Below are 24989 nucleotides of genomic sequence, written 5' to 3'. Positions count from 1 at the left end.
GCTCGCTTTTAATGCCCAGCTGCCGCTGTCCACTCGGCTTTGGCGAGCGCGACACGGGTTTCCCGGCTGCTCTGTTGTCTCTGCCTATTCCGGAACTGCTCTGAAGGTGAACCGGGGGCTCTCTCTGCCCGCTCAGATCCGCAAACCAATGACCACCGGACACACGACCCACCGCGCTTTACTTAACAGCGCACTGCTTCTGTTTTGAATAAGGCCATTATACATGTTCCTAGCAGGCGTTCGGAGTCGTGAAATGTCTATTCCAATATCAGTTAGCTACAAGCGTGACGTTTAGTACACACGGCATTGCAGTTAAAGCGTGCAGACATTTTCTGACAAGGAGTTCTGCTAAGATGCACGAACGCTTTGCTTGTTCATTTTGTTGATACTTATCTTTGCCCTTTTAATACACGCTTTTTCCTTCGGGAACTTTCTAGGATTTAGGTTTACCAGCGTAAATGGCTGAGTGTTAAGTTAATTCTTACAACATTCTTCAGTTTCTCGCAGTCTTGCTCAGACTCTTGTACAAGAGCAAAGCGGTGTGTAAGAAGCCAAAATCACAAGTGTCAGTTCACGGAAATCGAAAATACCTCCCACAAATAATGCTCACCAGATTAAAATTCCGTACCGTTTACCAGAACTGGTTCTAACGGATTCCACTAACTGACTTATTGTTTTGCTAAGACCCGCGCTTTGAGGGTTCTGTAAAAACTTAATTATGGATATAGCCAGTTCATTTACAAGCTTTGATGAATGAATTTGAGAGCATCAAAATATGTGGCACTAATGACCGTATCTTTTGAGGGCATTGACTTAGAAATTTGAATTTTTTACGCTGTCAAGGGGCCATAAGCCTTACCGTTTGACACAAATTTCAACTTGATACCTCTAAGCGTTTCTGAGAAAAAGGGGTCTTAACAGACGACAAACAGACACACTGCAAAGTGATCGTATAAGGGCTCCGGCTTCATCGACTGAGGACTTGTTAATCGATTTGACTTATTGACAAATGTATTATGTCATCTAGTTTCTTTTAGTTTCAAGTACAGTCACGTAACAGTTGTGTGCAAACAATAAATTTTAAAAGATTGTTCTGGGCCGTTCTAGGCGCTACAGTCTGGAACTGCGCGATCGCTACGGTCGCAGGTTCGAATCCTGCCTCGGGCATGGATGTGTGTGATGTCCTTAGGTTAGTTAGGTTTAAGTAGTTCTAAGTTCTAGGGGACTGATGACCTTAGACGTTAAGTCCTGTAGTGCTCAGAGCCATTTTTTTTAAAAGACTGTTAGTTAAAGTTAAACTAAATTTGTGTTCTGCTATTCATGTACTGGGATCTAGCACGTCTCCTACCAGAATATCTGAGCAATGGCTGGAAGCATGCACTGTCGGTTGTGTTTTCAGCTGCATTGGTTTATTTCAAAGTTTTCTGTGTTGCCTTATAAGAATAGTGAACGTACAATTATTCTGGTACACTACGTTTAAGAACAGATTCAGGACGTAGTGGGTAAAACAGGTTTAACAATAGTAGTAGGGATGAAGGTGAGAACGTATCATTTTCTCAGTCATGTGAACAACTGAGTCGGCGAAAACCGATTACAATATGTTTAATACAACATGTTTTCTTTAATCCAAAACGGTGTTTGAAAAACAAGTGTTGATTCTAATTCTTCCGTACTTACATACACTGAGTAGTTACAGAAAATGGGTGGAGACTTAAGCAACAAACTATAGAAATGATGGCAACGTGAGACAGATTCGTTGGGTGGTTAGCTATTTTGGGGGAGGAGACCAAACAGCAAGATTATCGGTCCCATTGGATTAGAGAAGGACGGGGAAGGAAGTCGGCAGTGCCCTTTCGAAGGAACCATCCCGGCATTTGCCTGAAGCAATTTAGGGAAATCACGGAAAACCTAATCACTGCGCCACCACGCGTGAGACAGATACTCAGCACTTATTTAACAGATTGTTTGAAATTCATATCTTTTCTACATTTTAGTGAATCTCTAATTTCTTTAACGGTATAAATTGGTCGATTGTACTTTAAATAAAACCAACGGGTGTGAAGAAAGCATTGTAAAAAGTGCATTTACGAACGGACGCTACTGAAGCGCTGTAAGACAGTAATTATACTAGTCAGTAACTGACTACTAGAAAATTATTTTTTCTTTGAAATGCAAGTCCCCCTCTTGCACTCGCAGTCGCAGATATTTTGTTTCCAAATTACCCTCTTTTCCGAAGGATTAATCATTTCGTTCATTAAAAGAATTCTTAAATTACCTGAATATCGGAATGGTGCGAAAAGTGGCAGTTGACCTTAAATAACGAAAAGTGTGAGGTCATCCACATGAGTGCTAAAAGGAACGCGTTAAACTTTGGTTACACGATAAATCAGTCTAATCTAAAAGCCGTAAATTCAACTAAATACCTAGGTATTACAATTACGAACAATTTAAATTCGAAGGAACACGTAGGAAAATGTTGTGGGGAAGGCTAACCAAAGACTGCGTTTCATTGGCAGGACACTTAGAAAATGTAACAGACCTATTAAGGAGACTGTCTACACTACGCTTGTCCGTCCTCTTTTAGAATACTGTTGCGCAGTGTGGGATCCTTAACAGATAGGACTGACGGAGTACATCGAAAAAGTTCAAAGAAAGGCAGCACGTTTTGTATTATCGCAAAATATGGGAGAGTTTCACGGAAATCATGGAGGATTTGGGCTGGAAATCATTAAAAGAAGGGCGTTTTTCGTTGCGACGGAATCTTCTCACGAAATTCCAATCACCAACCTTCTCCTCTCCTCCGAATGCGAAAATATTTTGTTGACACCAGCGTACGTAGGGAGGAACGATCACAAAGATAAAATAAGGGAAATCAGAGCTCGTACGGAAAGATATAGGTGTTCATTCCTTACGCGCGCTATACGAGATTGCACTAATAGTGAATTGTGAAGGTGGTTCGATGAACCCTCTGCCAGGTACTTAAATGTGATTTGCAGAGTATCCATGTAGATGTAGATGAATCTGGAGCATCATATCTAACAAAATGTGAAGGTGGGTATTGCCCATGCTCACACACGAGGAGGATGAGAAAAGTAGCGATGTCTTTTGCATTAATGACAGGAAAAATAGCGGTGCTGTGAGAGAAAGGTCTATAACTGATTAAATGGCTGTCTTTGGTGCAAAATTCGCCTAACTAAAAGAAACTGTTTACATACATCAACAGTGCGAGACGGAATGTTTGTACTTTATGTGGCAGCCTTCTTTCGCCATAGCGTTGCAGGACTGACAGACATTTTTTGTGTAATCTGTATGTGGTGTGTGAGACGGCTGTGCTGACCCGTTGCCTCTGTTTGTTGTGTGCAGGTTGCCGTGCTCCTCCTGGTGCTGGTGGCGGTGGTGTCGGCGCAGCAAGGTGCGTACGACCAATTCTTCAACCTGAACACGGCGCGCGACCCTCGTACCAACACCGGTGAGTGCTAACCCGCGGCGGCGGCAGTGCTGCACGGTTGGCCTTCCTCAGCGGCTGTGGTGGCACCCCTGGCATGCTGCACGTTGCATCTCTGTCCTCGCACCCGTGACCCTTGTGCACTCTACACTGTCACTGCAACGGATGCACGTCCCAGACGCGAGTGCTAGCAGCACTTACGACATTCCTGCCACATTCACACGCGACACTACTTCCGGAAGCCAAAAATCGAAATTAGCAAATTATCCATTATCGCGTTTACATGATAAGGCCTGAATCGATTTTTCTACTCAAGTCCAACATTGTTTTCCCGATCGTCAGTTGTTTTATATGAATCAGTTCTCCGGATTCTCATCTAGTTGGCTAGTCACAAGGGCTGTTTTTCTTCCGTTCGCTGTAGGAGATGGATAACATCTTTCTTAGTATAATATTTCTTCCAATCAAATGAATACCCTTAGCTGCATACAGGCGTTGATATAAGTCAACGGGGACAGTTGAAAATGTGTGCCCCAACTGGGACTCAAACCCGGGATCTCCTGCTTACAGGGCAGACGCTCTATCCATCTGAGCCACCGAGGACACAGAGGATAGTGCGACAGCAGGGACTTATCTCTGGCAGGGCTCCAGTGAGACCTACATTCGCAACTTATTGTCCCGCACTATATTCATACTGTCCCTGCCCATCATACTCATTACTCGCGGCTTCCCTGCTGATTCCCGTAAGAGTTCTGGCACTGTTTGTGCATCCGCACAAAAGAAGATGGTCAAATGGCCGGTGAGCCTTAACTATATATATATATATATATATATATATATATATATATATATATATTAGCCTAACTAATGGTATGAGTTCTTTCGGACATGTCCGAAAGAACAGATTCCATCTTCATATATATAATATTTCTTCGCTGTACGAAATGTCACTCAGTACACAGCAGCCGATCTTTCTAAAAACTGGACGGATCATGATAACCGACGTACATTTCAACAATGGGGGGAGCGTTCGCATGGGAAAGGTAAACGATTATAGAAGAGAAAATTCGATATCTAGAACCGCATTTCCAAATGGTTTTTGGGAGGTCCGTGTAAACATGGTAACTGAGAAGCACATACTGTCTCATACACGAAGCTATAGCCAACAACTGGCTTCCTTGGCTAACACAATAACTGTTTCCTAGATGAAAGGCTGAGCCAGACACGGATAGAATCCTCTTGGTAGAATGTGCTTCCTCTCGAATTTCCCCAAGTTGTGGACTGATATCCAGTTTTTCTGCCAACTATGCTACTAGAAAAAGCAGGCTGAGATTCACTGAAAATATTCCGAAGTGAAAGTCATAAATGAAGAAGTTCATTTACGAAACACTGATCCTAACTATTCTTTGATATTGCATCGTTTTCTAGGATTTTTAGAAGACTCGAGGTGGGATAGTTTGTTTCGTCAACAAATTTGCGAAGTCAAAGCTGGAGTGTCTCTACACTCAATCAACTAAAAAATTTTTCACTAAGGTGGTCATTCTTTAGATTCCGTCTGGGGTTACATTACGCTCTCCCGTATAATCAGTGCATAATAACTATTGCAGTAAGTTATTTCGCAATTCGAGCACATTTAGACGCGCCTTAGCAGTCACGTGCGCCTGTCCATCTTCAGGACTCAAACAGGACGTTTAGATATTTGTGAATTACCTACTCTCCACCTTGAGTTCCTAGGTGATTTGCAGAACGCAAATCTGGTTATGTACCTACACGTGAAACAGGTTATTTATTGCCAGACGGCAGGAAGTGGAGGAAACGAATTGATTGGCTCACATGCTGCTACACATGTAGTACGATATTGCGATGCATATGTTGTTCAGAATTACATACATGATTGACGACATATGGAATCTGGGTCTGGCTCTGAGTCGTCCGCCGATAGCCTATTAGTAAGCGACCACTCGCGGTAAGCGGGCAATCCGGGTTCGACTCCCAGTCAGGCACAGATTTTCAATGTCGTCATTCCGTTATACAGCTGCTGATTCTCCATGTTCGCGAGTGCATTTCAAGCACACTTGCGATAGGTGCTCGTGTAGTTAAGATATGGAAAACAAGGCTTGCAGTATCAGAACGTAAATTCTGTACCAGTATTTCCACTCAGAGGTGTTTCGCAATACGTCTTCACACAATAAATAGCATTCAGTATTTGCATGGTATTAAATCTTAATCTTACTAATTACTCTATGCTGCACTGTTAAATAATTTCGATACATTTATGGAGCACCACTGGATGTACATGTACACCTCTACTACGCACTGCACAGCACAATTGGGAAATGGACTTGATGTCAGTCACTGGTGAGCTTGAACAGATCCAATAAACCGTAAGAGGAAGCTCGGAAAAATACGTAATGGAGCATAAGACTGTTGGTCCCCGAATACAGACCAGTAGAGAGGCGAATTTTTCTTTAGTGTTCTACAAGCCAGTGTCCGCTCCTTGTCAGCACGACAGGACCTCAATCCTAAGGGCTCAGGTTCGATTCCCGGCTGGGTGGGAGATTTTCTCTGCTCAGGCACTGGGTGTTGTGTTGTCCTATTCATCATCATTTCATCCCCATCGACGCACAAGTAGCCGAAGTGGCGCCAAATCGAAAGACTTGCACCCGGCGAACGGTCTACCCGACGAGAGGCCCTAGTCACACGACATTATTATACAAGCCAGTATGTTTTCTGTAAAATATGGTGGTGAAAGAAACTTCCGCGGAGAATTTGGGTAGCATCAGCCGCCATAAAACTGCTGATGTCGCTGTACGCCAATTTCTGAATTGTTTTTCATCAGGGTTCCTAGATGAGCTGGGTGACCTTGGTTTTCACCATTACATAATCGATCTAAGCCTTCACTCAACTTTTGTGGAAATAAGGAGGAGCTTACGGAATGGTGTAAATTCGGTATGTTTACCACAGAAATATGCAGAGAAGGTGGCCTCGTTCTAAGTTTGCTAACCGTTATTCAAACGTTACGCAAAAGCTATTCGAGTACTGCAAGCTAACACTGCACTTAGGGTTGGCAAGCGTCTTCCGTGACGTAACAGGCGAGAGCTACGGGGAATGCTTGAGACCGTTGGCTAGTTGGTGCTTCTGCCAGCGAAAGCGAGTCCGACCAGCGTGTGGGTGCGGCCGACGGTTCTCCTCAGTGGAAAACTACAGCTCGAACTGCGAAGTACCGAACGAACGCTTGGAAGCAATGCCAGGAAGTTGCTGCATCACTAACAGGTCTCTCAAATATCTAAACCGCCTCCTGATAAGAAGGGGCGAAAGATATACAGTTTCAATTAAATACGATCTGATGTGTGTCATAATTTCTAAAGTCTGGGATGCACAGGTATGCTGCTGCTTGATGATGTAAATGATTCGTCAAGTAGGAGAGCATGAAACCGAGTGACAATGGATACATAGAGAGGCAAGTATATATTATTTTTGTGATATTTCCCCGTTTTTACTGATTCAGTGCTAGGGATGGGAAGACAGGGGAAGGGGAACGAGTTTCTGATTAGTAACCCATTACTCGCTCATTGTCTACTTTGACCGCCTCTATTTGTAGGGTAAATACAAATTAATTAATGATAGATGGTCTCCAGATTGTTAATTGACGATTCCTCTTCGAAATAGAATCCACAGAAATTTTATGGATCAGAGGGTACCGGTTAGATCTTGACCAGCATTGTTGCGACTGGGGATCGATTCCCATCGCTGCAAGATGAGTGGGGGCAGAAACAAAGATTATTATTTGGTATGGTCGTGCAAAGAAAATTGTGGACATAAGAAGCTTTGCAAAAACTGCAATTATTCTTGATGAATTTCAGTCCACAATCTGTAATAAAAATGTGCAGAATTCCCTTGATCCTAAGAAAAATCAGAGGAGTATGTGTTTCAGGATTTTGCTACGCACGGTCAATTTATTACAGCTCAGAAAGTGACCCAATGGCTCGTGAAATCCAGCAACAGAAGCAGATTACCGTATTTTTCGATGACATAGTACGATATGTCCGCTCTCTAACACTGGGGATTTAGTATAATTTGCTTACGAAAGCCGTTGGCGTTTCTTGGACGTTAGGCTTCAGAGAATCATCTGCATCTCAACTCACGTTTCGATCCTAGTTGATGTTGTAGACTCGCGCTTTTCACTCAGGAACGACAGAAAATATTTTCTCCGTTCAGGTTCCTCCTAAGATCAATTTCTGCATGACACTTGTCTCCTTCCCTGAGTTTCAGATTTATTTTCGAATTAGTCTTGTGGCTCTTCTAGTCAAAGTAACACACGCAACGTCTATAAATATTTGTTGGATATTTTCCAATCTCTGTCTTCCTACCCCTCTGCAGCTCCCTATAGTACGTTCCATAATCTTGTCCGTATTGTTATTGCTTTCCACATATTTCTTTCCTCACCGATTCCACAAAGAAATTTCGGATTTCTCATAAGTTCGCCATTTTTACTACAGCCTTATACAATATCACATTTCAAAAGCTTCGATATTCGCAATGTCAGTGATTCACTCTTATACAATGATTTGCTCCAAGCCTATATTCTCAGAAATTTATTCCTGAGATCAAGGACTATATTGTATGGTAGTAGATTTGTTTTACCGTGGAACGCCCTGCTAGCGTGTACTAGTCTGCTTCTTACATCCTCATCTTCGTCCACAAATTTTGATGTTAAGTTCATCGCTAATCCCTTTTCTGCTACTCGTCATTACTTTCGTCTTTCTTTCGTCTACTGTCAATCAGTATTCTGTTCAAAATGGTTCAAATGGCTCTGAGTACTACGGGACTTAACTTCTAAGGTCATCAGTCCTCTAGAACTTAGAACTACTTAAACCTAATCTAAGGACATCACAGACAGCCATGCCCGAGGCAGGATTCGAACCTGCGACCGTAGCGGTCTCGCGGTTCCAGACTGTAGCGCCTAGACCCGCTCGGCCACTCCGGCCGGCCAGTATTCTGTGTCCAATATGCAAATAAACAGCTGCTTTAATTCTTTCTGTCACTAAGAATAGCGGTGTCATCGCTGAATTCCATGACTGATGTCTTTTCATCTTGAATTTTAGATCCACTCTTGGACTTTTATTTCCACCATTGCTTCTTCCATGTACGGCTTGCATAGCAGGGGACAAAACTGCATTTACATCTTACAATCTTTTTAATTCGAGCATTCTTTACTTGGACTTCCATTATTATTCTTCCCTCTTGGCTCATGTACATATTATATATATTATATGTGACTCGTGTTCCACTAAACATTACGGCTGTTTTTCTGAGAATTTCGATCCTCTTGCAGCATTCAACTTTGTAGAACGATTTTTCTAGGCCGAAAAAGTGTCTTGGTTTTTCTTGACTCTTGCCTCTGTTGTCAATATATTGAGCATTATTTCGGTTTATTTGCAGTGTAAATATGGTAAAAATTGAGAATAAGAAACAAAAGTTTTGACGCAGGCAGTCGATCCTACGACCCTCGGATTTCGCGCTGCGCCAACTGATGCCTGGAAGCTACGCTAACATAAATGGTTCTGTTGTGTTGGCAGAAGAGCCAACACCGTGTTACTAGTGGAGGCCGAAATGCACGCGTTTTAGCTCACGCAGGCTGGCGTGAGGAGGGAAGAACTATACTGACGTGAGATCTGGAACATGACAAGGAATTAGAATTCAGAAAGCGGACGTAATTAGTTTGATAATTAACTTTAATCCATTAATGATGAACGTCGCTCTTGACGGTACATGATTCACAATATTATCTGTTAGTAACTGAATATGGCGCCTTGCTAGGTCGTAGCAAATGACGTAGCTGAGGGCTATGCTAAACTGTCGTCTCTGCAAATGAGAGCGAATGTAGGCAGTGAACCATCGCTAGCAAAGTCGGCTGTACAACTGGGACGAGTGCTAGGGAGACTCTCTAGAGCTGCCGTGTGGCGGCGCTCGATCTGCAATCACTGATAGTGGCGACACGCGGGTCCGACGTATACTAACGGACCGCGGCCGATTTAAAGGCCACCACCTAGCAAGTGTGGTGTCTGGCGGTGACACCACAGGTTCATACCTCACTCCCACTTCTGTGACTTTCCTCACTGACCAACCCAACATTTACCACAAATTTGGACACAATCGGTGATGCCGAGTAGGCGCGGTCCCCTTACGAGCACGAAGCGGCCACTTCCTGCAACGTCAGCAGACAGCGCCGGCTGGGCACTCGAGCAGCTGCGGGCATCCTTGACGTAACAGCGGCCGCCAGGAACCGGACTTGGTCCGCAAGGCGGCCTCTGCGACTGCGCGGCCCTGAAAGCGCCGGTAAGGCTCAGATTCCTGCGCTCCGGGGCAGGTGAATGTCGGCCGTGCCCCTGCGGCCGGCGCCGCTGCCCGCCCTCAAGGGCGCCGCGCCGGGCCCTGCGGCCACGCCCACCGGCGGCCACATCCCCTGGGAAGCTGCTCGACTTGAGCGATCCAAACCCCCAAAAACACAATACCGCCTACCGTGTACACAGGCCAATATGCAGCATATCTGTGCATGTGCAAGTGGAATGATCATATAAAATTAATTGTTGGTAAGACGGGTGCCAGGTTGAGATTCATTGGGAGAGTCCTTAGGCAATGTAGTCTATCAACAAAGGAGGTGGCTTACAAAACACTCGTTCGACCTATACTTGAGTATTGCTCATCAATGTGGGATCCGTACCAGGTCGGGTTGACAGAGGAGATAGAGAAGATCCAAAGAAGAGCGGCGCGTTTCGTCACAGGGTTATTTGGTAAGCGTGATAGCCCAACGGATATGTTTAGCAAACTCAAGTGGCACACTCTGCAAGAGAGGCGCTCTGCATCGCTGTGTAGCTTGCTGTCCAGGTTTCGAGAGGGTGCGTTTCTGGATGAGATATCGAATATATTGCTTCCTCCTACTTATACCTCCCGAGGAGATCACGAATGTAAAATTAGAGAGATTCGAGCGCGCACGGAGGCTTTTCGGCAGTCGGTCTTCCCGCGAACCTAAACGACTGGAGCAGGAAATGGAGGTAATGAAAGTCGCACGTAAAGTGCCCTCCGCCTCACACCGTTGGGTGGCTTGCGGAGTATAAATGTAGATGTAGATGAAGATGTGATAAGGCTACGAGTGTTTCTTGACGGCTTACATGCCAGATTCTGTCTGATGGACTATTCACTTGTTCGTTTGCTCGTTTTGTGCGGAAGGTATTATTTTCGACAGAAACTTGGCACAAATTCGTTTCTATACCTTCTGCAAGGTTCCTCGTAATGCGTATAAATCACTTTTTGCGAATGCACAGATTTATCCTTCATCAATCATATCAGTTGTGCGAGTGGATTAGGGATTTTCTGTCTGTTCGTGGCCACTGACGGGAAGACATCGAGTGAAACAAATGATATCTGGCGTCCCATAGGCCCTCTGCTGCTCCACATCTATACAGGATGTTAGCAAATTCCCTCTACAAACTTCTAGGGGTTGTAGAGGGGATTGAGTACATAATACTTTGAATAGGAAGCCATGTTCGGAAACGTACCGTTTCCGTTCTACGATAGTTTCACTTCAGACGTTTAACTCATCCACTACCGCTTCAAGAACTGAATTAGGCTTAACGCAGTACATTTACTAGGTAGCAGGTCGAAAGGAAACATAACGAAACATTTGTCACTTAAGCACATTTGTTCGTGTTAACATTTAAACATTACGTGTTTACATTATTCCAAAACGAAAGAGAACCCAATATACTGTACGCACATAGCAGTACTGAAGCATTACAACAGCCGCTCGATGTGGCAACCACCAACGTTGTTACAGACAGTGTACTTATGAAGTTTTTTCTGGTACAAGCTCTCCATCCACCTGGTGTATCTTCAATTTCTAGTGCAGCGGCCAGATCTCGTGCCAGCAGATCTTCCTCTGTCAACTGGAGCAGACGTTAAGCTACATCAGGTAACCGTCTGACGTAGTACACGTCTGCACTATCTACACTGTTGCACCTCAGGACAAGTAACTTTTCTCTTTCCCTTAGCAGATTTGGACGCATTAAACATTTTAACTAAAACAGTCGTAGAAAAGAAACGGCACGTTTCCGGACATGGGTTTCTATTCAAAATATTACGTACTCATTCTCCTCTACAAGTGCTAGAAGTTGGTAGGGGCAATTTCCGAACACCCTGATTTAGAAGACAATCGGAGCAGGGCTCTTGCATTTTTTACAGATGATTCTCTCATTTACCGTCTAGTAAACTCACCAGAAGATCAAAATCAACTGTTAAACGATTTAGACGAGATGTCTGTATGGTGGGAAAACTGCCAGTTGACTCTAAATAATGAAAACTGCGACGTCATCCACATGAGTATGAAAAGAAATCTGCTAAGTATCGGTTACAAGCTAAATCACACAAATCTGAGACTGTGAATTCAACTAAATACATAGAGGTAACAATTACGCACGGGTAAATTGGAATGTTTACATAGTAATGTTGCGGGGAAGCGCCCCAAAAACTGCGTTCTATTGGCAGAACACTTAAAAGAACCCAAAGATCTGTTAAAGAGACTGCCTACAGTACACTTGTACTTCCTCTGCTGGAATAGTGGTGCACGCTATGGCCTTCTTACCAGACAGGATTAACGAAAGACATCTACAAAGTTCAAATAAGGATAGCTTGATTTCTATGTCGTGAAATATGGGAGAAAATATCACGGATATGATACACAAATTAGGGTGATAATCATTAAAATTTAGGCGCTTTTCATTGCAGTTCGATGAACCCTCTGCCCGACACATAAGCATGAATTGCAGAGTAGTCAAATAGATGTAGATGTGGAATCTAAACCCTTTCTCAATGGTAGAGCAACAGACCTGGTGGTCCGCTTATGAGTATATTAAACATCTACAGTCAAAGCCTTAAAAGAGGACGCTGGTCGCTTTGGAGCGCCGAGGACAGCGTATAATTGCCACCTGGCAGTCATTAGGTCCTCCGCCTCTGACGTCAGCCATGTCAGTGATGTGGTGCCTATGTACCAGTCGCTTGTACGAGTCAGTACAGTGAGATAAATCGACGTGAGACATGACAGGATGACAGAATGAGCGTATGACCAGACCGTGAATGGAGTTGTCCAAATTGTTGATATATCAACAATGTGTCTACAAGGAATAGTGTACCAGCTCTGCACTACGCACTAGGGTGATCTTAAAAGGATCCCAATCAACGGGGATCGCAGACGAATTTCATGCCTTATTAGTAATGATCGCTCGTAAACGCCGTAGAAATTGCTGTTATCAGTGAATGCAAGTCCATCTCAACCAGTTTCCGAGCGAGTTCATGTTGGGAATTGCTTGAAATGGACATTTGGAGGCGGATATGTCGCATAATGCTATTTACCACAGAGGCACATAATGCTGCGCACCTTCAGCGAACCAGACAACACAGAAACGGGACAGCAGCTACCCGTAGTAGCGTGGTGTAGGCGGACGAGTCGCGATTTTGCTCCTTTTGCATGGTGTCCACTGTTCGTACGGGCCAATGAGGTGTTTAAACCGCAGAACCTGTACAGTGAAGTTCAGGCCAGAGCTGGTTCTGTGGTGATTTGGTGGTGTTTTTCATACCACAAACTTGGCCTATTTACTCAGATTACTATCAACATGAAGCAAGATATTTCAACACTGTCGGTGACCAAGTGTTGGCCTTTATTCTACATTTCCATTATGAGTAAGCTGATGACACTCCTGTCTCCCAGGCTGACAAATGCCCTATTTGCGGTGCTCATGCATAAGTTCCTGATGCGACGAACACTTAGACACCCTATCGTATCTCGATTGACCTGCTAATTCACCCGATCGTAATCCCTCGGAAAATGTGTGGGACTGTTTGGAGCAAGTGTTGAAACGTAGCAATCAACACCACCATTTTGGTAACTCTACAGGATTTAATTCACAACGAGTGGCTTCAGATGGAAGCTGCAGATTCTTTTCCTCTGCGAATTGAGGCTGTGTTACGTGGTATTAGCTTGGTGTCTGTTGGAGTAACTTTTTTTTCATTACACTAATCTCTTATAAAAAGACCTGAAAATAATAGTGATGACTTGTAGCTAGTCAACCTGGGAGGATATTGCTTGGCAGAGCTCACAAGCAATATAGCTAGTCTTTGGTTGCCAGATGAACTATTCGCTCCAGCATCTGCAAGTGACTCCTTACATAACGAGGAAAAGAAACGGAAGAAACAAGTTTTCACGGTCATCCTTGGTACTATCAGCAATCTTCCTGATGCAGTTGCCGCAACAATTTCTCCCGTTATCCTTGCCCAGAACTAGTTCTTCATCTCTAATAAAGCCGGCAACGATGGTTAAGAGCCGACCTTAATATTTATTTACCACGACGAAGTTTTCTCGAACCAGAATTTGCTTTTCTGAATGGTATGCCCGAGATAAATTTAGCTATTTGCTTTGGGATTAGGTTTCTTTCCACACATAAAACGATATTCAGCGTCACTGCATTTACAACTAAAATTGCAGTTCGAAACGTAAAACACGATGTAATCCACTCGAACGTGATAGCATGAACATACAAAGGATTAGATGGCAGAACACAAGGTTGTTTGGTGCAGAACAGTATTTTACTGGTGCCTTATTAAAGAGGCAATGGTCTCGCATAGTGAGCGATTAAGAACGAAGTAATATTTACTTTTATTGCTGAGAATCAATGTTTTACGTCATATATGACGACTATTAAATCATTCTGGTTTCGCAGCTATTTCAGCGAATCATACTGGCATTGAAACAAACGAAAATAACTTTGATTTTATCCATAACATAAACGAAAACAATATTGTATCATGATACGATAGAAATTTGCGAAAGCCGTAGCTGAACCTTATCTATTTCATACATAGTAGGGCCAAGGCGAAATGTGTTTTAGCTTAGCAAACTAGTCCTATCTTACTGCCGTATATAACGAAAGGGCCTGGCATGGGGGCAGCGTGTAGCGGTATTTATACTGCAATAGCCGATCCCGGCCATCCTACCTTTCAGATTGAGCACATTTCTCACATACTTTTGAAAAAAGTTTCATCATTAAGCGTTAAATCGTTGTATTCCTATAATTTTTCCTTTCGAACGCCGTTGGAAAGTATACCGTTCCAATTTACGTACTTCAGTATTTCGATTGACATAAGAGTTAAGAGGATGAAATAGGCAACAAAATTAGGTTCTCCCTCTCCTCCTATCATTCACTGAGAACCTCGTTTGAATATATTTAACTATTCACGTAAGGAAACGATATTACTCCTCATGTGAATCACTCTGCATAAAGCACAGAAGCAACGACTCTGTTACATTGTTGAGAAAGAATGCAATGGTAATGCTTCTGCTGTAGCATGCGACTGCAACTTGAATGACATCAATTCAGATCCTCTGAGTGACGCACAGTAGATAGTTACTATGAAACAGGCTGATCTGAATGTTACACAGCGGTATCTCATGAGGTTTTCTGATACAAGAAGCGGAATTGTCTACATCATTACTCAAATAAAGACGAGGGCTATGCGAGGGCTGTACGAGAGCTATTGGTTTTTCAAGGTCCGATCTGTTGCAAAATTAAAACAACAGTGAAAAATCCAATGAAGCTTTGAGTAGATGAGTCGTACAGTGCCTTTAGTATGTCCATCGATGGTGTCACGTCGAACGTTTAATTTCTGAGCGCACAGTGAGCACGTAAAAGTCTCCCGCCAAGTGTGAAGTGCGAGCTCCATTCGATGTTTTCATGCTAAAGGGTTCCGCCTGATTTCATGCAACCCGCATAACGTAACTGTCACGCATGACCGAAAAGTCCTTCGCTACAATACTCGGTCGCACGAACCTGCTGCAACGAAGACGCTCCTGCAGCTTTATCGCTAGGACGGAAGCCATACAGCCCAGACTTGGCTCTCCCTGATTTTCATCTCTATGCTCACATGAACCGCTAGCTATGACGACATAATTTTTGCGCAGACAACGAGTTGCAGACCAGCTGCAAGGCATAGCTAAATGCTGCGAATAAACATCTTTGATTTTCACTGTAGTTTTTATATTGCGACAGAACGGACCTTCAAAAAATAGCATTCGTAATAAAAAACAAAATGTACCTGAGTAATACTGGCAGGTCGCCGGTCGCCCGCAGTCTTCAGTGTGAATGGTTTGTTTACTGACGTGCCTCTGTTTTTCAGGACCCATTCAGTTCCCGCCAGCGCCTCCCAGCCTGGACAGCAGCGGGGTCGTCGTGGGTGCCTCGGGGTACGGCTTTGTACCACCCGGCACGCAAAACCGTAAGTTGTCAAAGTCCTCATGTTTTTCAGCGATAAAATCTGTTCCCTCGTTTACATCGTCTCTGGACAGTAAATCTGTTACCTAACGCGTGGCTCCTCGATCGTCGTTTTAGCGACCACTATTCTGACCAACAGTATTTTCCAGATTCCACCTTCTGTCATACCTCCGCCAATTCAGTGCATCATTTAATTTCCTACAACCCCATACTACGTTGTATCCGTGACCGGAAGAGTTTCTGTTTTTTACTGAACTAATTATTTTTGTGATTTCTCTGAGAGTTAATTTTGCAAACCTGACGCGTTGTGACGGAGTATGTGGTGCCTGGCCACTTAACTCGAATGGATCTGCATTTAATGGTCCAGTTTTTGTCCCTGCGTTTTCTGCTTGTATTAGGAGGGATTCATTGAACTTGGTCGACAGTATTGTATCAACTACACTTGAATAAAACGCGGCAGCACTTTGACCATAATTTTTAACTCTTCATTTTTCTCAGATGAGACACTAGTTTGGAGTCGATGCAACTATCTTCACAGTTCTCGATCCCCTCCTACCTTCTGTTAATTCCTTCATCTTAAGTTACCTACTACAGTTACATTGTGTCTAATCTGTTATACAGGGTTATTCAGCTGCGTCTACCTATGGATTTTATGCAAACCGCACGCCTTAAAATACGACGCACTCGATTTTCACATTCTCTCGCTCGCTACACGCAATCTGTTAGTCCTACAGAAAAAAATGAACAGAATATTTTTCTAGGAAATTTAATGTAGTTAAATTTTGCAGTTGTATACGTTGTCACTAGAGGCCGTATTTTTCGAATTAATCATGAATAACATACAAAAGTGACCTTCAGACACGTTTACCTTGAATAACTCGAAAACCGTGGCCTCCAGCAGAAACGTATACCAGTACAAAATTTAGCTACATTAAATTTCCTGCAAAAAGGTCCTGTTCATTTTTTTTCTGTAGTGAGCGAGAGAATATGAAAATCTTGCATGTGGCGTTTGGTGTTACAAATTGCGCAACCCATAGGTAGGGGCAATGTACGTTCTAATGTCCGCTTGTCCCTGTAATTTTAGTGTCAGGTTCACAAATATTTTATACTGTAGCTCATGTAAGAATAGCCAGCCTCTTCTCCTGATAACTGTATTTCTGTGATTACTTTTATACTGACCCAAAGAGGCGCCGTGGCGAGGTGTTTGCCTACCATTACTTCACAACCTAGGATTACGATGACTGATCTTAGCATCCTTATTAGCTTGTATGTCTACTACACGCACGTAATACGTACTGCCTGTGACTGCCGAGATGACAAAAATGATCTGTCTTTACGCACGAGCAGACTACAAACCAATGTATGGCTGTTTGGAAGACGACGAGCCGAATCTCCACCCGGCCATCCAGATTTAGATTATCCTTGATTTCCCTTAATCGCTCCAGACAAATGCCGCGTTGTTCCTTTTAAATGACCCATCCTTTACAAATCCGAGTTTGTGCTCCGTCTCTAATGATCTTTCTTCCTTACATAGACTTCTTTCCTCACCTACTCTTTCTAATCTTTCCTTACTTTCTTAGGCTACTACCAGTACCATCTCTGTTGTGCACATTTCATTCCTACATAGTGGTGTTTTGCATACCTACAATTTCACGAAATTCTTCCTCAGGTCAAAGTCAGATTCTATTCTAGAAGAGATCATTTCTTTAAATACTTATTGGTCTTTCCCTTTTGCTGCAGTTTCCTCATTTATTCGGAGTAGCAGTGTTCTTATGTGGCGATAGAAGGGTTAAAAATGCTAAATACTGACACGATTCAGAAAACACCCTTAACTGTTGATCGTCTCAGTCGTGGGTTAGAATAGTCGCAGGTCAGTGAAACATTATATCGTGTTACTTTCAATAGAATCACGCCTAGTAATGCTACGTAATCTTGTATACAACTTCTGTCGTTTTGCCAGCTTTATTTTTTAAAACGCGCTTGTTCATATACGGCATCAGACTTTCTATTCGTTGAGACTTTTTACCAACTTCAGACAACCATTTTTCTTATTAATTTCGAAGTAGATGTTTCGACTGGCTTTCTTAAATATATGGTGTATTGTTGTTGCCTAGTGGTAAATATTGTCGTAACTGAAATTAAAATAAATGAAACTGCGGAATTAAAATTGGTTCATGTCGATGATAATTTATTCGAATTTTAATCTGCAGCGTGAACAAAAGCTTTTTTTATGATGTCACATTTCCTTATTTGGCTGTAATTATTAGAAGAAGATCTACTCGTCACACACAGTCGGCGGATTTAGGCTCTGTGCCCATTAACAGTGATCCTACAGTTGAAAAAAAGTGCGAGATTGAGACCGAAATCGGCTGAACGTGTGAGTGCTATAAAGATTGAACAGTGGACCCTTGCGAAACTTTCTCACTTTTATAGCATTCAGAAATGGCAGTTTTTGGAATGAGTATAGTCGTTGGGATAAGGGTAGTTTGGGAACGAAGATAAAATATCTTTAAAAATGAGTCGAACGACTTGAAATAATAATCATGATTTTATGATACATCCTTGTATATACATTGCTTTGCACGTAATGTTGGACAAAATTTTTTACACAGCCTTACAATACATCGGTGGTGGTGGTGGGTAGTGTTTAACGTCCCGTCGACAACGAGGTCATTGGAGTGCAAGCTCCGGTTAGGGAAGGATTGGGAAGGAAATCGGCCGTGCCCTTTCAAAGGAACCATCCCGGCATTTGCCTGAAACGATTTAGGGAAATCACGGAAAACCGAAATCAGGATGGCCGGAGACAATACATCGGTATTGCACATTTGACGTAAGAATGTAATATTCGTGTCCTTTTTGTTGTTCGTTTTCTTTAAGGGATACAGCTATGTTAGTTGATTTAGTTACCCTTGAAAAGGCTCCATATAACTGTTCGCGAGTGAAGACGGCCTTTGGTAAATAGAATCCTGATCTGTGAACCTTTGGCCCTGCGACTTGTTTATTGTGAACGCAAATGCAATTTTCGTAAGCAACAATCTTCTTGTGAACTGAAAAGGCATGCTTACAGCAGTTTTCCCTGTGCAAACAGCTGGGCATTGATTGTAAGGAGGGGACCCGTGCGAAACTTTCGCACTTTTACAGTTGTAAACAATGACGAGTTTTGGAATAAGTGTAGTCCTTGGGATATGGGTAGTTGCTGACAATACAAAAACGTCTGTCATTTCGGAAAGTATATTCGTTTAAATTATCCATTTATTAAATACTTTAAAACAAATAAAATGGTATTGTACGCAGCCAAATACAAATAGACACACACATCTGTCAGCAGTGGATGTATTTGACATCTCTGTGCCTAGCTGATACAGTTTTGGTTTTTATTTTAGCCTCTTAGTGTTGCATGTGATGGTCTTTTCTATGAGCTCACTCCCCTGTTTTGAATTGCCAGATGGCAATGTGACACACGTAGGGGCTTTGTAATTCACGTATCAGGTTATCTGAAGATGGCACTATAATTTTGCTGAAACTAGTTAATCAGTATCAGTACATCTGCGAGCTGGCCAATAAAATCTCTATTTTGGAAGCTTTTTTAAATTTTTAATACGGTATTTGACATAAGATAATATGGAAAGGGTCTTTTATTCGTAATTAATAAGTTAAATTCGTAAGATATGGGTTTGAGGCTGGGCATCCATGATGTCCGTGATAGTTATAAGCGTCTTATCTTAACGTTTTCCACAAATAGTAAGTTTTAGCACAAAGCCGGTAAGCAACGTCAGAAGCCTGTTCCATGTACGATTAGTATGTTTTGAGAAAAATAAATGTTGATTTGAGAAATAATAGCTATGATATAATAGTTACAGCGAATTAAAGGAAATATGATGTCAGTTAGAGGTCATGTTCGCTTTAGAGGGGATTTTAGACGGTCAGGATACACGGACTCAAATGCGACAGCTATGCTCGCTGCGGTAATGAATCGCCGCTTACTTAACAAGTGTGCGGCTAAGCTGCCAGATAAGCATGTTATTGGGGACTCCCAGTCTGGACCCACACGAGGGCGTGCTTGGCCGCAGCGTAACGTAATTACCGGAACTCACAACAAAACCCGCTGCCGACCTGACGGACGTGAGTAACTTTATCTGATACAGCTTGTGATTTGGGATCGAGTAATTTCATAGCGGCCCGCGGGCAAGTTGTGAGAGGTGCGTGCAGCGCGGCGCGGCGCGTCGGTCAGTGGGGGACCGGCCACAATATAAATGGAAATGTGGCCCGCGACGCATCGATGACTGCCAATTAGCGCCACGGCACAGTGGCGCAGAGCCTCGCCTGCTCCCAGCCCCTCACCTGTGCGCACTCTCGCTGCTCGCTTTTGGCGAATTACTAAAGTTAGATTGAATGCCGACCAAGTATCGCGCCCAGCTCACGAGCGGGTATGTGTGTCTCACTCTGTCGCGAAAGTGATAGCGCCCGGAGTACGCATGACGTCAGCGTAAAGGACACCTGCTTCGCTTCTCCGCATATTCGTGTCTACATCTTATAATACTCCATTTTCCATATCCATTCTCACATGACTTTGTCTTTTACAACTGCTCTTCTCAACCTCTGTCTCTTGTCCTAGCTACCCTTTGAGTTAATGATTTCTTTATGACTAAAGATTTCTACGTGGTATTTCGTCCCACCGAGTCTGTTCTGTCTACTCTGTTGTTCAAACCATTCGAGCCTCTCTTAAAAATGCCTGTGTACATAGCGGTATTTCATGACGATCAATAAATTCTAAATTATTTAAATATGTTAACTATACACTTTTTCTTAGCGGTTGTCGTTAGGGTCAAGCATATTACTTGCAGCCCAAAAATACTCGTCTTCTTCTAAGGCGGCCCGGGTAAGATAAAAGATTGAGCTCCTCTGATCTCTTCGCTTCTCCGTATATTCGTGTCTAAATCTTACAATACTCCATTTTCCATTTCCATTCTCATATGACTTTGTCTTTTACAACTGCTCTTCTCAACCTCTGTCTCTCGTCCTAGCTACCCTTTGCGTTAATGATTTCTTCATGACTAAAGATTTCTACGTGATATTTCGTCCCACCGTGTCTGTTCTGTCTATTCTGATGTTCAAACCATTCGAGCCTCTCTTAAAAATGACTGTGTACATAGCGGTATTTCATGACGGCACACTTGCAGAAAATTGTACGAAATCAGTTTTCCCTGCATCAGGACATTTTTATTCAAATAAATACTGTTATTACGCGAGAGTACAGCCTTACAGAACATTAGTCATTTCTCCTGCATTAAGCTCTTTCTATTCGAAAGAAACAATTTCATTGATAATTAGGCAACGAAATAAAGTACTTGTTTGAGACCGATATTTGACCAGTTCGACAACGGTGCTGTTTCGTAGCAGCATAGATAAAATTTCAGCATGTCCTTCGTCTTGCCAATACCATTAACGTAATATCCCCACCAACTTTTGCTGAAATTTAAAAATCAAACGATAAGATGGTTTCTATTTAGGTGCTCATATTTTCTGGAGCACTCAAATCTCATTAAAAACTTAGCATCGTGCCATCAAATAAGGGCCATCGGTGTTTCAGTATTTCAATAGATTAAGTTGCCAGGATGAAGCGTACAGCAAAAACTGGCAATTTACATTAATACACTGGATGTACCACACCCAAAGGGGTACATATTTAACACTGTGGGTAAAATATATTTTTTTAATCATCCAATGCTAAAGCAACCATTTGATTGAACGATTTGTTTTTCTTAACGGAATATCTTAGCTCATAAAGCGAAGAGTACGGTTGTGCAGCATAGATGGAAGTGCTAGGTACAACAGAGAAACTACAAAATTCGTCAACGGCTGCGTTAAGCAACTCCTAAAGGGTCAATGAGACGTCACAAGTGTTCCAGAGTCGTACGCTATACGAAAGGCTTTAGGCATCACTGAGACATTCACTCTCAAAACTCAGAGAGCATACTTTTGCAAGACGCGCCAAATAAGATATTACTTCCTTCTACACACATGTAGAAGACGATGGCTGCCTAAAGAGAGAAATTTGAACTCTTACGGAGACTTTTCGACAGCCGTTCTTCCCATCCACCATTCGTGACTGGGACAGGAAAAACATAATGATGCGCGAAGTGCTCTCCGCCACACATCGTAAGGTGGCTTGGGTCATGTAGAAATGTTCGCAAGGAAACGTTTTGTACAGTTAACTGGGAAATGCGTTAAGCTTGGAACAGACGTTTTCCTCTTTAACATAGCGTGGCAGGACTGAAAGGACTTTACTTCGCACTAGGTGCTAATTACACCTATAATCACATGTCGTAAATATTTTCAACATAATTTTTGTGCTCAATTGTTCAACAACTCAGGCGGACAGTCTCCCAAAACCTTCAGGGTCAGACATTTCAAGGAACAGTCGTTTCTCCTGAGTGGAGAGCAACCACGCCAACTCCGAGACGTGTGAAGTTGCATTCCGTCATAGCGTAAGCGATAGCAGGGACAGAGCTGCGTAATAACACAATGGTAATTAAGCGTGTTTGGCAGCAGTCTTTCTGTACATCTTTGTGCCCGTCAATTACCCTGACCATATGAGTTTCTATCGGACACCAACTGTTCTGTAGATGTTCACCTGCATCTGACTTACTAATTCTGTAAGGTGCTCCTTCGTTTCTTTTCCGTCTCTGGACGTATCATCACCTCTCTATGAGAAATAGCTAATGCTCAACGATGGGTGGTGATCGTTTCTCAACAAAAACTAATATTACTCAGCTTTCATAGATCAAGGAAAGTTACTTGCACTGACAATCTATGAAACTTACGCAATGCTGTAACCATTCTCTCATCCGCCGCTTACATCCATACTGGAACCTAATGTACGTCTTTTGAAATATACATTTTTGTCCTTCAAGAGCGTGGAAACTGGACTCTTCATACGTCAAACTATAACTTTTGTACTGAGTAGCTGCATTGTTTCTTATTTTTTAGCATCTTCCTTTGATGAGCAAAACACTTCAATCACAAGTCTTAAGCTTTGATCGGGTTGCTCCCTTTCACATCGTTTCTTCCGTAGCGACAATTCCTGCGTAGATTTCTGTGTGCCAGCTATGGATTTCGTAAAAAAAGGAAGAACAAGTGAAGGAGTGTAGCTCCAGGTCAAAGAAACAAACTGAGCCATTTAACGTCACCAGAAAATGGCCCTAAGGACAGCTGAGGCAACAATCAAGAACTCAAGTTCCATAATATTCTAATTTTATATGAAAGGGTTAGCACAATTGTTGGCATCTCTTCACTCCTAGTCTTGTTCTCCTAACGAATTATTTATATTTGTCAAACTAATGGTACAGTGTAACTCACAAGTACCTCCGAGGTTTCAGAAAACGGCTGCATGAAAACTGCAAGATATACAGAAAGCAGACACACATCAGCGGACAGACCATCTTTCCAAGTTTCTGACGCTCTTTATAGCTACTCAACGAGGGCGCCGTATGTGACAGAGTAAACGTCAATAGGTGCGTGGAATTTATTGAAGTTGATGCTGTGGGAAGGCGAAACACCGCCAGCTATCGAGATCTTTTCACTGGGTTGCCTTTCTTCGGGCATCAAACTAATTCGATGTTAGAATACGGAGCGGATGATTTCAGTAAATGTTTAGACACGACTACCCTCTAGTGGTGGACTCTGCAACTAGGACAAGGTGCTTATTACGAATCACGACTTGGAGAGCTGCTCTATCCACTGACATGTGTAATATTCCTGGGCAAACTGCAGAGGTACTTATGAATAGCCCTTTGTTTTGACCGTAATTATTATAGTTGTCTGTGAAGTTAGTACAATCAACGCTAATAATGATACGCAGAGAAAAAAGGGACAAAATAAATGTTCTGTACCATTACTTGTTGCCACACGGCTATCGTTTAAGCAATCCTATTATGTAATAAAAATGTTTAGAAGTTAACAGATTACGTCACATTTGAATGACCGCTACTTTGCTAGCTGTACGTTCACGTTATACAGTTTGGTGAAGTCATGTTACGCACGTGATGAATTATCTGTAGACTGCTTTCCCGGTGTTTCAGGTCGTCCTCTGTCTGTCGGCCGCCACTTCTTCTGATCCCTCCACCACCGCCTCGCACGGTCACGAGCAGCAATGCGATGTGACGCGAGCGAGTCTCAGCCATCCAGCACTACACCAGCTCCCAGCACCTCACCCCACCCGCCGCAGAGCAGAATCTGCCAACAACTCAGCTCTACTCCACACACTTGGCCGCAACCACCCGTCCATCGACTGTCGCGAGGCAGAGAGCATCAGTGGGCGAGCGAGCAATGCGCTCTCGTCTGTCTGTCTCTCGCGCCTCGACTCCGTCCACTTCTGCACCGTCGAATCACTACACGAGCAGGCGGGCGTCTGATCACGCTGCCGATCTGGTGACGCAGCCGGCTCTGACGTAGATGCCATCGTCACTAACTGCTGTTACCAACGACATCCATGTATTTATTGTCACTATTGTCATTTCATTGTAACTGTTAATGCGTGTGATTCTCTGTGATTGCTGGTTTTATCATGTTGATAATAAATGCAGTTGCGGAGCTATTAAAACACTTTGTACTTATTTACCATACTTTTCCGCCAAATATACCCACTATTTATCTAACTATTTGTTGTGTGTGTGTGTGTGTGTGTATGACAGAGATAGAGAGAGAGAGATAACATGCCAGCAGAGCACCACCAGTTTCACATTATTTCCATGAACTAGAGTAATGGAGAGACTCCAGAGTAATAAGATTGTGAAATTTTTCTACATTTGAGAATCTGACTCACAAGGAGAAGTCCCCATGGATGAGATTGGTTTCTTGAAACCATCTGTACGGTATTGTAGGTAAGGATGCCAGGTATCACACCCTGCAATTATTCACCTCTCGTTTCGAAAAAAAGAACTTTGTGATATCAGTTGATATGCTAGAGCTTTAAAAATAGCACTGGTACGCAGACCAGCGTTGTAGTGTAATAGGTAAGGTGGATGCCCCACAAGCAGAAGCTTTTGGTGCGAATCTCCTCACGTGCTTTGAAATTTATTTCTTAATCTTTATCGAACTGCTTTTGATTGCTCTTTTTATTAAGTTCACAGAGTCAGATATAACTTTTTTTATTTCTAATCCTTTGTCACATCATTTTAATTATAATTTTACTTTATAATTTACTTTTTTTATCCTTCCTTTCGTTC

The 24989-nt window shown here is 42.8% G+C and overlaps 1 protein-coding gene across 2 annotated transcripts in view; it reads left to right on the top strand.

Moving 5' to 3' along the window:
- Positions 1 to 24364, top strand: part of LOC126459013 (uncharacterized) — a 371629-nt gene extending 347265 nt beyond the window's left edge. For both annotated transcript variants that reach the window (XM_050095831.1, XM_050095832.1), the window contains exons 2-4: positions 3364 to 3469; positions 15668 to 15766; positions 23844 to 24364. In XM_050095831.1, the coding sequence (XP_049951788.1) occupies positions 3364 to 3469; positions 15668 to 15766; positions 23844 to 23878 (240 nt within the window). In that variant the 3' untranslated portion in view covers positions 23879 to 24364. The remainder of the gene's footprint in view (positions 1 to 3363; positions 3470 to 15667; positions 15767 to 23843) is intronic.
- The last annotated feature ends 625 nt before the right edge of the window (positions 24365 to 24989 follow it).

Source organism: Schistocerca serialis, chromosome 1, assembly GCF_023864345.2.
Source record: "Schistocerca serialis cubense isolate TAMUIC-IGC-003099 chromosome 1, iqSchSeri2.2, whole genome shotgun sequence".
NCBI lineage: Eukaryota > Metazoa > Arthropoda > Insecta > Orthoptera > Acrididae > Schistocerca > Schistocerca serialis.
This window is presented reverse-complemented; position numbering and strand designations above follow the sequence as displayed.